The 12,082-nt window shown below is 54.4% G+C and overlaps 1 protein-coding gene across 1 annotated transcript in view; it reads left to right on the forward strand.

The window, feature by feature from the left end:
- SLC29A3 (solute carrier family 29 member 3) overlaps positions 1 to 12,082 on the forward strand; it is a 39,681-nt gene that overhangs the window by 23,818 nt on the left and 3,781 nt on the right. Inside the window, exons 4-5 of the mRNA XM_069460257.1 lie at positions 4,857 to 5,083; positions 9,265 to 9,427. Coding sequence (XP_069316358.1) covers positions 4,857 to 5,083; positions 9,265 to 9,427 — 390 coding nt within the window. The remainder of the gene's footprint in view (positions 1 to 4,856; positions 5,084 to 9,264; positions 9,428 to 12,082) is intronic.

The raw sequence follows: 12,082 nt of genomic DNA on the forward strand, positions 1-12,082 counted from the left end.
CCTGAACAATAGATCAGTCTTTCCAAACATATCATGCTATGAGGCTGTTCCAGTTATCTGTTATTAAATAATGTGATCCCAAAACATAGTGGCTAAAATCAATAGCGATAGTTAGTATTTCTCATGTTCTGGGGGTTATCGAGGCTCAGCTGGCAACTCTGGCTCATTGTGTCTCCTACAGTTGCAGTCAGACAGCAGCTGGGGCTGGAACCCCTTTGTCTTCATATTCTCTCTCTCTTTCTCTCTCTCTCTCTCTCCCCGGCCCCCCACCCACCCTTTCCCTTTCTCTCTCTTTTTCCTTCCCTCCTGCTCCCCTCCAAGTCTCCCTGCTGGCCTCAGGGTGCTAGGACTGCTCACGTAGTGGCTGAAGGGCAAATGCCCCAAGAGAGCAGGGAGAAGCTGTGCTTCTGCCAGCCTCGACTGGGCGCGGCAGTTACAAAGCCCACTCAGTTTCAAAGTGACATGGACTCCACCTCCCGACAGAAAGAGTGTCAAAGGATTTGCACCTGTCTTAAAACCAAAGTGCGGTCTGGAAGAGTGAGGAGAGCGTTGCTCAGACGGGCCTGAGGGCCTTGCAGCCCCTCTTCCAGGCTGCAGGCTGCCGGGCAGGAGGCGGGTGGTTAAGCAGGGCTGCTCTGTCTCCAGCGAGGCGTGGGCTCCAGGCCAGCTGCCCTCCCGAGGATGGGCAAGGATAGTTCAGCAGTTATGGGACAATCTCCAGGGGACTAGCCCGCCCGGCCTGCCCTTGACTCTCCTGGGCTCTAGGGCAGGGGTGAGGGCAGCGTGGGGAAACGCTCCCAGGCCTCCGTCTGCCTCCAGGCTGTGGGAAGACGGTTTGGGGCTAAGTGGTTTTGTATTTAATGTGCGAGATTGAAGCATCTCCTTTTCTCCCCTCCTGGAGAACCCTGGTTTTCTCCGACTGGCTCATCCATAATCGCCAAGTGTTTTATTATGTTAAATCTGCAGCATCATAAATACTTATGAGGAGGATTTACATTTTGGAGACTTATGAAGAAATCAGTCCCCTGGGGTCCTGTGCCCTCACTGGTAAGGGGGTGGAGGAGCTGACAGCCCCCTCCTAGGATCTTCCTGGGAATGTGACCTGCCCCAGGCTCGGGCCTGGAACTGTCGTCTAGCCGTGCCTGTCCCCCGGGCCACTCTCCCTGCCCGGATGAGAGAAGCAGAGAGGGAAGCCAGTGTCCCCCATTAATGCACGCAGGACAGGCTTGCACCTGGCACGTGTCCTGAAGCTTGAGGAACGTTGGAGACAGCCCCGGCACCCATAGATGGAGGCTCTGGTCGAGAGTGGTTCATGCAGCAGGTAATTAGCAGGTGAGAAGGAGACCCGCCCAGGTGAGGGGCCTTGTGGGTCCAGAGCCAGTGTTCCAAACTGCAGGGCCCTTGGAATGCACGTGGCGTCTGCCCTCGCATCTGCCTCTCCTCCCGCCCTGGGTGTGCCTGAGCGAGAGGTCCCCCAGCTCTCTGCAAGGCCACCTTCCTGTCCAAGCCACTAATTACCTTGTAGTGACAGCACAGGGGAGGGCTCCTGCTGGACTTGGTCCTTACCTGCGGATGTCTCCAGCCACACCCCCCACCACGCCGAGGAGGGGGCAGGAGGCAGGAGGCAGGCAGCAGCCCCCACACCGCAGACCCCCACTTGTCTATTCATACTTCCAGCATTACCACGTGCCCGCCAGGCCCTCGGCTGGTGCCAGGGGAGAACAGGCAGGGCCCTGCCCTTGTACCCAGCATGTCCTTTGCCACCTCTTTGCCCCAAGGAACTGGTTAAAACTTTTTGATATTTGTCCCCAACCTCTCTGTCCACTTGAATTTCTTCAGATTCAGAATTATTAGCTGTTAGGGAACCTTAATATAATATTATCTTGTCAAGTCTCTTCTTTTTAGAGATGAAGGGACAGAGGCTCAGAGAGGTTGGATATTTTCCTGGGATCACACAGCAAATTGATGACAGAGCTGGGCAGGGCTCTGGTCTCCTGCCTCAGGCTCTCTGCCCTTTTTGGCTCTTATCTTGGGCATGGGGGCAGCTCCAGTTGCTCGGAAAAGGCGGGGGACCCTGTGTGACAAGAGTTGAGGGTGTAGGATCACCCCAAGCATCAGGGGTAAGGCTTGACTGCCGACCTCCAGGGCCCCTGGTGTGCTCTTACAGCTGATGCTGTAGGTCCCCAAGGCTCCAAGGGCTCCGCCCAGCTGCCCACTACCTCCTGCCCAGGCCCGAGTCCCCTGCAGACCCTGAAACAAGGATTCGAATGCAAGTAGTTTATTCGAGAGGTGAAGGTGGGAGAGTACAGAAGCCAGACAGGGAAGAAAAGGCAGCCAGTAGAGGATGCCCGATCCAGCCAGCTCCCACAGAAGGTGACCAGAGCTTAATCCATCCGGGGAACTCTGGGAGCCAGTGTGGACCACACAACCAAGCGGGGCTGGGGTACGTACCCCCCCACCTCCCTAGTCATGACTGGAGGTGCTCTCAGGAGGTGTTGCTTACCTGTCAGTTCCAGCTGCTCCGTGGACCGGTGTGTCCTGAAGTGGTAGGAGGGAGGGCATGTGGGCAGGACACCAGCAGCATCCCCTTGGTTTCTGACCATGTCGTTCCCCAGCTTCAAACCCTGGGCACTCTTGGTAGCAAAAGACACAAAAAAGGATTTTCTCATTCTTATAACTGGAAATTAAAGGCCGGTCTGCCTGCAGGCATCATTGGGTCTAGGGAATCTCCTTTTGCCCAGGCTCCATGTCCCCAGGCTCCACATGTCTCCACGTGGCTTTACTCTGTATGCAGCGTCACCACACACAGCTGGCACGATGGCAGCCAGCAGCTGCAGACACGGTCACAGCAGAGAGCTTCTCCCCACCAGCTTCCGTGCAGCAGTACCGGGGAGACTCACTGGCTGTGTGGTCACATGCTAATTCCTTCCTCAACCCCAGTGGCCTCGAGCATGGAACATTCTGATCCATGATGAGCCAAGGCTGGGTCATGTGCCCGTTGTTTGTGTTGCTGGTGTGGGTGAGGTGGCCGGCCACCGCCCCGGGACCTCCCGAGGATGGCTGGGATGGAGGAAGGAGTGTTCTCCCAGGGGGAGGGGTGTGGCAGAAAAGATACACACACACAGCCCCCCCCCCCCAGGACGTGGCTCCATGTTTCTCTCCAGCCTCATTTCAGCTCCCTGCACATGCCTCGCTCTCTCCAAGACATGCACAGTTATGTCCAGATGTGCTTCCTTGTCATCTTCATGGCCCAGCTTAGGTGTTGCCTCCAGACAGCCTTCCACAATGCTCGGGGTGGGTTTTGTGCCCCTCGGATGTGCCCCATGGTGCCCTGTGGCTTCCTGATGGAGCACTGAGACAGTGGAATGAATACCTGTTGCTGCTCTGTCCTGCGTCCCGGGCACCCAGCACCGTGCTTGACACACCGGCGTCGCCAGAGCGTGTTTGCAGGGCGAGCATGTTGCTGGCGGACTGAGCAGTGGCCTGGGGCTCCGCACACCTGGGTCCCGCCCCCGCTCCCCACAGACTCGCTCTGCAGCCTTGGACTGTCCCTTCTATTCCTCGGGCTCCCTCCGGCCTCTAACAGCGGCGGCAGTGCCTGCTCCGAGGACCAGATGGAAACTCAAAGTAGCCCGGGGCCACCAAAACACACTGAAAAAGCCTTTCTTGCTTCTCATGCTCATCATTTCACACCTACTTATGTACATAGATATTTTTTCTACCTTTCAAGTTTTTCTTTTTTTAGCCAAAAGAAAATTTATGTATATGAAATCTGGCTTTTTCCCAGCCCCCTACCCACTAGTTAGCAGGAACATTAACTAAACATCCAATGTGGTTTAAAGCTTAGTCTAATCTGATGATTTAAACAGCCCCTTGAGATGATGCTCTTGCTCCCTAGAATAAAAATGTGTGGTTTCTCAGCCAGCCTCCTGCCCTGCCTTTCCCCCCAGGCCAGTGTGGGGGCTGGGAGAAGTGAATGACTTGTATGTAGGCATGGGATTGTGGGGGTGGGGGCGGGTCCCCTAGGCTTGGGCGGCACTCAGGCTCAGCTGCTGCCATGACAACTGAGACCGTCACGTCACGGGAGAGTCGCCTGTCCTGGCCACCTGTTGTGTGCCACCCACATTTCCTTTATTCCAGAGGAGGCATAGGGCATCATTCTGAGACATCAGACGGGAGCCAGAGCTCCTGGGTTCACAGCTGAGTGACCTTGAGCAAGTTCCTTAACCTCTCTGACCTCAGCTTCCTTATCTGTATGCTGGGACAGGTAAGAATACCTGTCTTACAGAGGCAGTGTGAGGATTAAACGCATTAGCATATAGAGAACACTTAGCAGAGGGCCTAGCGCAAGTTAAGTACTAGTGAGCGTTTGCTGGGATGATGAGGATGTTCTTCCCCGTCCCCCCAGAGGCCCTGCTAAGTTTCAGGGGAAGGAAGCCCAGTGGGTAGTCGCTCTGTTTAGACACCAGACAAAGCCGGTGGAAGCTCAGCCGAGTGGCAGGAGAAGCAGGGCCTTGCCTCAGAAGTCCTGGCATCCTGTCCCTGAACCTCGCAGCAAGGTGAAAAGCAGCATTGTCCACTAGCGCTGGCCCTGAGCCAGACACTGCTTCCTGCACCCCCGACTATTCACCTCCCCAGAGCCCCACCCCCTCCCCGTTGTACAGGTGCCGAAGCTAACACCAGAGCCGTGGAGTCACTTCCCCAAGGCCGCACAGCGAGCGAGCCGGGAGGGCAGGATTCAAACGCAGGCCTCCCAGCCCCCAAGCTCTCCTGCTTCCCCTAAAGTCGTTCACCAGCCCGGCCCTGCGTGGGGGGCCCCAAGGGGTGTCTAACTACTTCTGGCGTCCTCGCCCCAGGGTTTCGGTCCATGTCCGCGTCCTGAGCTCTCTGACCATCATCCTGGCCATCTTCATGGTGATGATCGCGCTGGTGAAGGTGGACACCTCCTCCTGGACCCGCGGCTTCTTTGCGCTCACCATTGTCTGCATGGTGATCATGAGCAGTGCCTCTACCGTCTTCACCAGCAGCATCTACGGCATGACGGGCTCCTTCCCTATGAGGAATTCCCAGGCACTGTTATCAGGTGAGAGCCAGGACCTGCCACCTGGGAGTCACGCACGGGAGCCAGAGGTGAGCATGTGGTGGCTCTTCCAGAAGAGGCGATGATCGGTGTGCTGAGTGGGTTTCAGCCATCTGCCATTGTGTGACAAGCCACCCCAACACTGGTGGCTTAGAACAACAACAGTCATCATATTACTCACAAATTTGCAGCTTGGACAGGAGTTGGTGGGGACAGCTCTTCTGTGCTCCACGTGGCGTGAGCCGGCGCAGCTCGACCTGGGGCTGGAGGATCCACTTGCAAGACGGTGTGCTCTCCCGGTGTGCTGGAAGCTCAGCCAGGGCTGGCTCGGGCCAGGGGCCAAGGTTCCTCCCCCACAGACCTCACCATGCAGCTTGGGCATCCTCGTGGGGTGGTCTTTGGCCTGCAAGAGCGAGCATCTCAAGAGATCCAGGCAGAAGCTTTATTTCTGACTCAGTGACAGAAGCCACATGGGGTCACTTCCACCATGGCCATAAGCTCACCTAGACTCAAGACAGATGCACACATCTCGGTGGGAGAGTATGACAGTCGTGCTGTAAGAGGAGCAGGCGGGCGGGGAGACGTAGTCACAGCCATTTTTGCAGCCATGGTCTGGCCAGAGTGCAGTTCCTAGAGCCGGCCGCCCTTCCCTCCTTCTCCCCATGGCCCCTGCTCCCAGTCCTCTTCTCTTCTCTGTATCTTTCCTCCCCCTTATCTTTTCTCTCCTTCTTTTCCCCTTTCCTTCCTTCCTTCTGTCTTTTCTTCCTTCCTGATTTTATAGAGGACCTGCTATGTTCCAGAGATTCAAACATGAACAAGACTCCGTCCTCTCGGAGCTGATAGCCTAGTGACTGGACTCCTCGGTCCCCCAAACTTTGGCACTCCATGGGTGAGCCGTGCATGACGCGGGCCGACCCCTCCAGCTGACGTTTGGGTGCTGGAGCGATGAGCCTGTTATGGGGAGGCCTTGGCAGTGTTGCTGTCTGAGCTGGAGAAGCACATGTCTCTCACCCTGAGGGCCCTACAGAGCGAAAGAAGAGCCGGGTCAGTGGAGCCGGGTCAGTAGATAAGCAGGTGCTTTCCTGGTGAGCGCGCTCCCTGCAGCCAGACCGGAGGCTCAGCTGCTCTCTCTGTGTCCCTGTTGTGCAGACAAGGGCCCTAAACATTTGCCCACTTGGGAGGAATTTCGCAAAGAACCTGCGCCGTGCCCGTTAGTTAATAAAGCCAAGTAGTTTGTGGCCAGGATGACAAATACCTTGACAGGGGTATATCCCTTCCCCACTCGCCAGACATCACTAACAGATCCTTATCTTCCCTCCTGAGCCTCTAAATCCTTCTCAGCACAGCACTTGAGGCAAGTGCTCTCAACGGATCAGAGTCTAGATGTGAGCTTCAATCTGTTTGCCATTTTTGATATAGGATTAGGCTTCTGGCTCTATCCTGGGAAGGCCCTGGGCCCAAAATAAAATAAAATGAAAATGCACTCATTGCTAAGTTTCTCTAGTAAGGTCAACATGCCCCTAGCAATGCTTCAAGAAGGGCCACCGCAGGTTGGATTTAATCCTTCTGTTACCCCTGGCCTCAGAAAGAGGTTCTGATCCCCTCCTCTCCCTCCAGCCTGCTGGAGGACGATTTTTCAACACAACTTGAGCCTTGCTGGCCACCTCTCCAGGAGCCAGTGACAGACACACCACGTGTGTTGGCAGATGGCTCTGAGGTCCATCTGGCCACCTGTGGATCTTCTAGGGAAGGGGAGTCTCCTGTGAATTTTTCAGAAAGTCCATTTTTGAAAAGGCAGGGAAATTTAGTACTTATGCTCCAGTGTTAATGTCCCTGGGCCCTAAACCATTGTCACCCTTGTGCAAAGCCCCCATGGGTGCCCAGCGCCACCTTGCCAGCCCTGCCTGTTTGTTGTCCAGGGGAGCCCATCTGTGAATTCTGTGTGTGCTGGCATCAGAGGAACAATTCATTCATTTGGTGCTGATGTTTTTTCAAACCGCTCATTTGCATGTATTTCCATAACTGATGAGATAAAAGTAGGGAGTCGTGAAGGATGAGCTCCTGGAGGCCTGGCTTGTTGCTGATGATAATATTGTAAATTCTCTGCAAGTCGGAAGGAGAGAGAGGAAATCAATAGGCAGTGACGTTAAGATGTTAAGATCTCCCCCTCGGGGCGGCTGGGGAAAATCTTACTGAGTTTAACCCCAGTTCTTACAAACCGTCCAGGTGGGGATTACAGCTTCTCAGAAGTGGGCATCCTCTTGGCAAGGGGTTTACCCCGTTGCTGCTGCTTTGATGTGGGAAGGACAGAAATAGCCAGATACCTAACTGGGAATCAGAGTGGATTTGTTTGGTATTTGGCACTTCTCTGAGTGCTTTGCATGTAATAATCCTTTTAATCTTCATAACAGCCCTAAGAGGTGGGATTATTAACATCTTCATTGTATAGATGAGGAAACAGAGGCACAGAGAAGTTAAGGGACTTGCCCAGGGTCACACAGCTAGAAGTGGTAGAACTGAGATTGGACTGGGATGGACATTCTGATTCTAGAGTTCTTAATCATTATGCTAATTTTCATACCCTTGCACTTCCTCAAGTCCCACTGTCTAGCCTCACCTGAGCTAACAGAACTTGTGTTGGGAAGGTTGGGGGAAGAATCGTCCACAGAGACGTCAGGCAGAGCATGGGGACGTTGCACAGTGATGGTGCACCAGGGTGGACGGGGCCTGAACTGTCCCTCTCCCACTCTGCCCGTGCCACAGTGAGCGGGAGAGCGGTGCCCGGAGGACAGAGCAGGCATGCCGCGTGCACCAGCGTGTGGTTTGCTGTGCAGCCAGCCTTCCTCCCGCCTCGCTGGGAACAGATATTCTCATGCTCTGAAGTGGCAAAGTCGTCCAGCCAGTCAATCCAGCATCTCCGCCAGGCCCGCCCGTGTGGATGAGAACGGTCCTGGCCCGCAGCAGTGACCTTCCGCTCATTGTCCCTTTTCCACCGCAGTTTGGTGTCTTGTGATGGGTAGGACGAGTATTAGCCCCGATTTCCAGGCAAACAAACACAGGCCGAGGAGAGTAAGTGACATGCCCTCACTCATCCCAGCACTCCCAAGCCACTGCTCTCTGTTAGGTGAGGTGTGGTGGCCATACTGTCACTTGGGGTAATGTGTGTCAAAGCCCTAGGCAGGAACATGCCATGTGGCAGGGTGTTTGCATGCTCGTGTGTGTGAGTGTCTGTAGGTGTGTGGTTGTGTGCGTGTGTGTGTGTGTACTGTGCGTGTGCACGTGTGCTCACATGTGATAGTGCTGCAGCTGCCTGGGGGTGCAGGATAAGTTCTGTGAGCTCATGGGAGGGTAATGCAGTGGGGGTTTGTAGCCAGTGAGGGCTTCCCCGGAAAGGACAGCCTCAGGGGTAGCGAGTAAACCTTTGCTAGAACATTCCCTGAGCTTCTTTTGCATTGGTTGGTGGGTGCTTTGGGCCAACTGCAGAGAGGAGGAAATCCAGAGCTCTTTGGTATTTCCTACCCCTAAATCTAAAATTTCAGACCCCACTAGAAGGACAGCAAAGGTCAAGGGTCAGCCAGAGTAGCTCACACCTGTAATCCTAGCACTCTGGGAGGCCAAGGCAGGAGGATTGCTTGAGCTCAGGAGTTCGAGACCAGCCTGAGCAAGAGCGAGACCCCGTCTCTACGAAAAATAGAAAAATTAGCTAGGCATGATGGTGTGTGCCTGTAGTCCCAGCTACTCAGGAGGCTGAGGCAGGAGGATGGCTTGAGCCCAGGAGTTTGAGGTTGCTGTGAGCTATGATGACGCCACTACACTGTAGCCAATGTGATAGAGCAAGATTCTGTCTCAAAAAAAAAAAAAAAAAAAGGTCAAGGTTCAGAGGTGAAACTAGGAAGGGAAGCAGACTGGTGGGGCACCCCAGAGGCCGGGAGCCACCCCAGGCAGCAGCCTCTTAGCGAGTCGGATAGAGGGAAAGGAAGTCTGCACCCTGGAAAACTCCAGAACGCAGGGCTGCGGGATGCCTCCGCGTCTCCACGGCTTCGGGATACTGTAGGAACTATGGCATTTTTCACATCAGGAAATTTTGATTTTGGTCTGTTAACCCAAACAGAGAGCGACCATGGCCACTCACCTCCTCCTCTCCCACCCCTCACCGTCTCTGCCTTGTCCTCTGCTCTCTGTAGGAGGAGCCATGGGCGGGACCGTCTGCGCTGTGGCCTCGCTGGTGGACCTGGCAGCGTCCAGTGACGTGAGTGACAGCGCCCTGGCCTTCTTCCTGACGGCTGTCGTCTTCCTTGGGCTCTGCATGGGGCTGTACCTGCTGCTGCCCAGGCTGGAGTACGCCAGGTGAAGGGCCCGCCTCGCGCTGTCCACCCGTCCTTCTCTTGTGTGCAGAGCTGTGTGGTCTCCACTGGCACCCTCCTGTCAGCTAAGCAGGCTCTGTGCTGGTGGCCTTGTCTGTGGCCCGTCTCCCACTGGAGGATGCGTTCCACGAGTGCAGACCCTTGTGAGAGCTTTGCTTGCCGCTGTGCCCCAGCGCCTCGAGCTGTGCCTGGCTCGTAGCAGTTGCTCAACAAATTGGCCCAGCCAGCGGCCCCGAGAAGCTGGCTCCATGCTGTGCCCCGCAAGCAGCTGAAGCCTGCAAGTTTTAGGACAGGGAAGCCAGGTGGTAGAAGTGGGGCGTGAGGAATAGCAGTAATAAATAATAGTAACAGTGCCCATCACAGAACACCCCCACTCCGGCATTCGCTCCTGCTAGCAGGACATGTTGCATCCCATCCAATGCTCCTGCTCCCCTTAGGGGACAGCTCTGTTATTTATTATTTCCATGCACAGCTTAGAAAACCAGGGTTCAGAGGGGCAGCCAGTGGGCAGCAGAGCCAGGATTTGACCGTGACCCCAAACCTGTGCTTTTACCCACCCACTGCCTTTTGGGGCTTCTTTCCACTCTCCGGGGCCTCTTTTCTTGCGTTGAGTCTCTCTTTTGCTTTCTCTCCCCAGTTCCTCTTCCTTTCTTGTTGTTCTTTACAAACACATCCCTTGACTTTCTCTGCTGTTTCATTCTTTCCAAAGCATTTTCCTATCCATTATCGTATTTGATGTAGTAGAGCAGGTGTTACTGTCCCCATGTCGTAGGTGAGGAAACTGAGAACGACAGAGGCCCAGTGACTGGCCGTGGTCCCACGGTGTGTGAGCCGCAGAGCTGGGCAGGGATCTGCTCCGGACTCTGCCCTGTTCCGGGGCGCCCGTGTTTTGCGGTGGCACTGAGCTAAGCCATTTACGTATGTATTCTTGGCTCATTATTTACGACAACTTGTGTGGTTGTTATTGTGTTTTCCCACTTTACAGAAGAGGAAGAGTGTGGCTCAGGGGAGTTCACAGATGGGCCTGAGGTGACTCACCTGGTGAATCACAGGCAGGGATTTGAACTTGGAGCTGCCTCTTCCCAACAGATCACACTGCTTCCCTGGCTCATGACTGCGAGGGCCTTTCCTCATCGTTCATTCCTCCTGTCCCTGTGAGGAGTCACCTTGCTAAGCCCCAGGACCCCGATTCCCAGGCTGGGTTACTTTCCCCAGTGGTAGGATTGTCCGTCACTTCAGCTGGCCGCAGCAGCAGCTTCAGGGCTGTCATCAGAAATTGTCCAGTTGTGGCTCCACACTGACATCCCCATGATTCCTGGGCTCTGCCTGGCTCACTGTGCCCCCTAAGCACCCTGGCGCCTTGTCGTTACTTATTAAATTATTTTTGAGCTGGATGCGGTGGTGCGCGCCTGTAGTCCCAGCCACTTAGGAGGCTGAGGCAGGAGGCTGAGGCTGTAATGAGCTATGATTGCACCTGTGAATAGCCACCACACTCCAGCCTGGGCAACATAGTGAGACCCCACCTCTAAGAATAAAAAAAAAAAAAAAAAATTATTTTTGAGACAGTGAATGAGCAGAGAGGCAGGAGGGCCCCCTCGCTCCTTGTGCTGTTTCTCTGTGTCCTGCTTCACAGTGATTTGGGTGGGTCTGTTTCCAGTAGGAGGGCCAACATTCCCTATTTGCCTGGAATGGAAGGAGCTTCCAGGACAAGGGACTTTTAGTACTAAAACCAGGACAGTCTCAGGCAGACCAGGACGGTCAGTCACCCTAGTTTCCAGTTTCATTTGGGTAGGCCAAAGTCCTTTCCAGCCAAGCATGTGAGACCAAGAACACCCAGGGCTATGCTATCCTGTGGAATTTTCCATTTCTTTGCAGCTTGAAACTTAGGTCAAGATTTCTAAGTTTATAGATGCTCTTCTGAGGATGGAGCTCATGGAGAAAGCTCTGCCCCGAGGACTGCCCAGACTAAATCTTACATAAAAGGCTGCTCTTGGTGCTGTACTTGGAAGGGTGAGATGAGGCAGTAAGATTTGGAAGAACTTAGGAGGAAGAGTTTTTTTTTTGTTTTTTGAGACAAAGTCTCACTTTGTTGCCCGGGCTAGAGTGCTGTGGTGTCAGCCTAGCTCACAGCAACCTCAAACTCCTGGGCTCAAGTGATCCTCCTGCCTCAGTCTCCCGAGTAGCTGGGACTACAGGCATGCGCCACCATGCCTGGCTAATTTTTTCTATATATATTTTTAGATGTCCATATAATTTCTTTCTATTTTTAGTAGAGACAGGGATCTCGCTCTTGCTCAGGCTGGTCTCAAACTCCTGAGCTCAAGCGATCCACCCGCCTCGGCCTCCCAGAGTGTTAGGATTACAGGCGTGAGCCACTGCACCTGGCCAGGAGGAAGAGTTTTGACTGGAGAAATTGGTGGAGAGCTTCTCAGAGCAGACTTAAGACAAGGATCTAACCCTGAGTGGAGAGGGAAGTAAGAATATTCCTCTCCCTAGATAGTAATTGTGAAACTGGACAAGGTTCAAGGCCAAAGCACCCCATGCAGCATCGCACGGAAGAGCCATTCTGGGGAGGAACCCTCCCACCCGCTTGCTTGTTGTCTGTCAGCTCTTAGGATGGGGGGGCTGGCAGGAGCTC

This window comes from Eulemur rufifrons, chromosome 28, assembly GCF_041146395.1.
Source record: "Eulemur rufifrons isolate Redbay chromosome 28, OSU_ERuf_1, whole genome shotgun sequence".
Classification (NCBI taxonomy): Eukaryota; Metazoa; Chordata; class Mammalia; order Primates; family Lemuridae; genus Eulemur; species Eulemur rufifrons.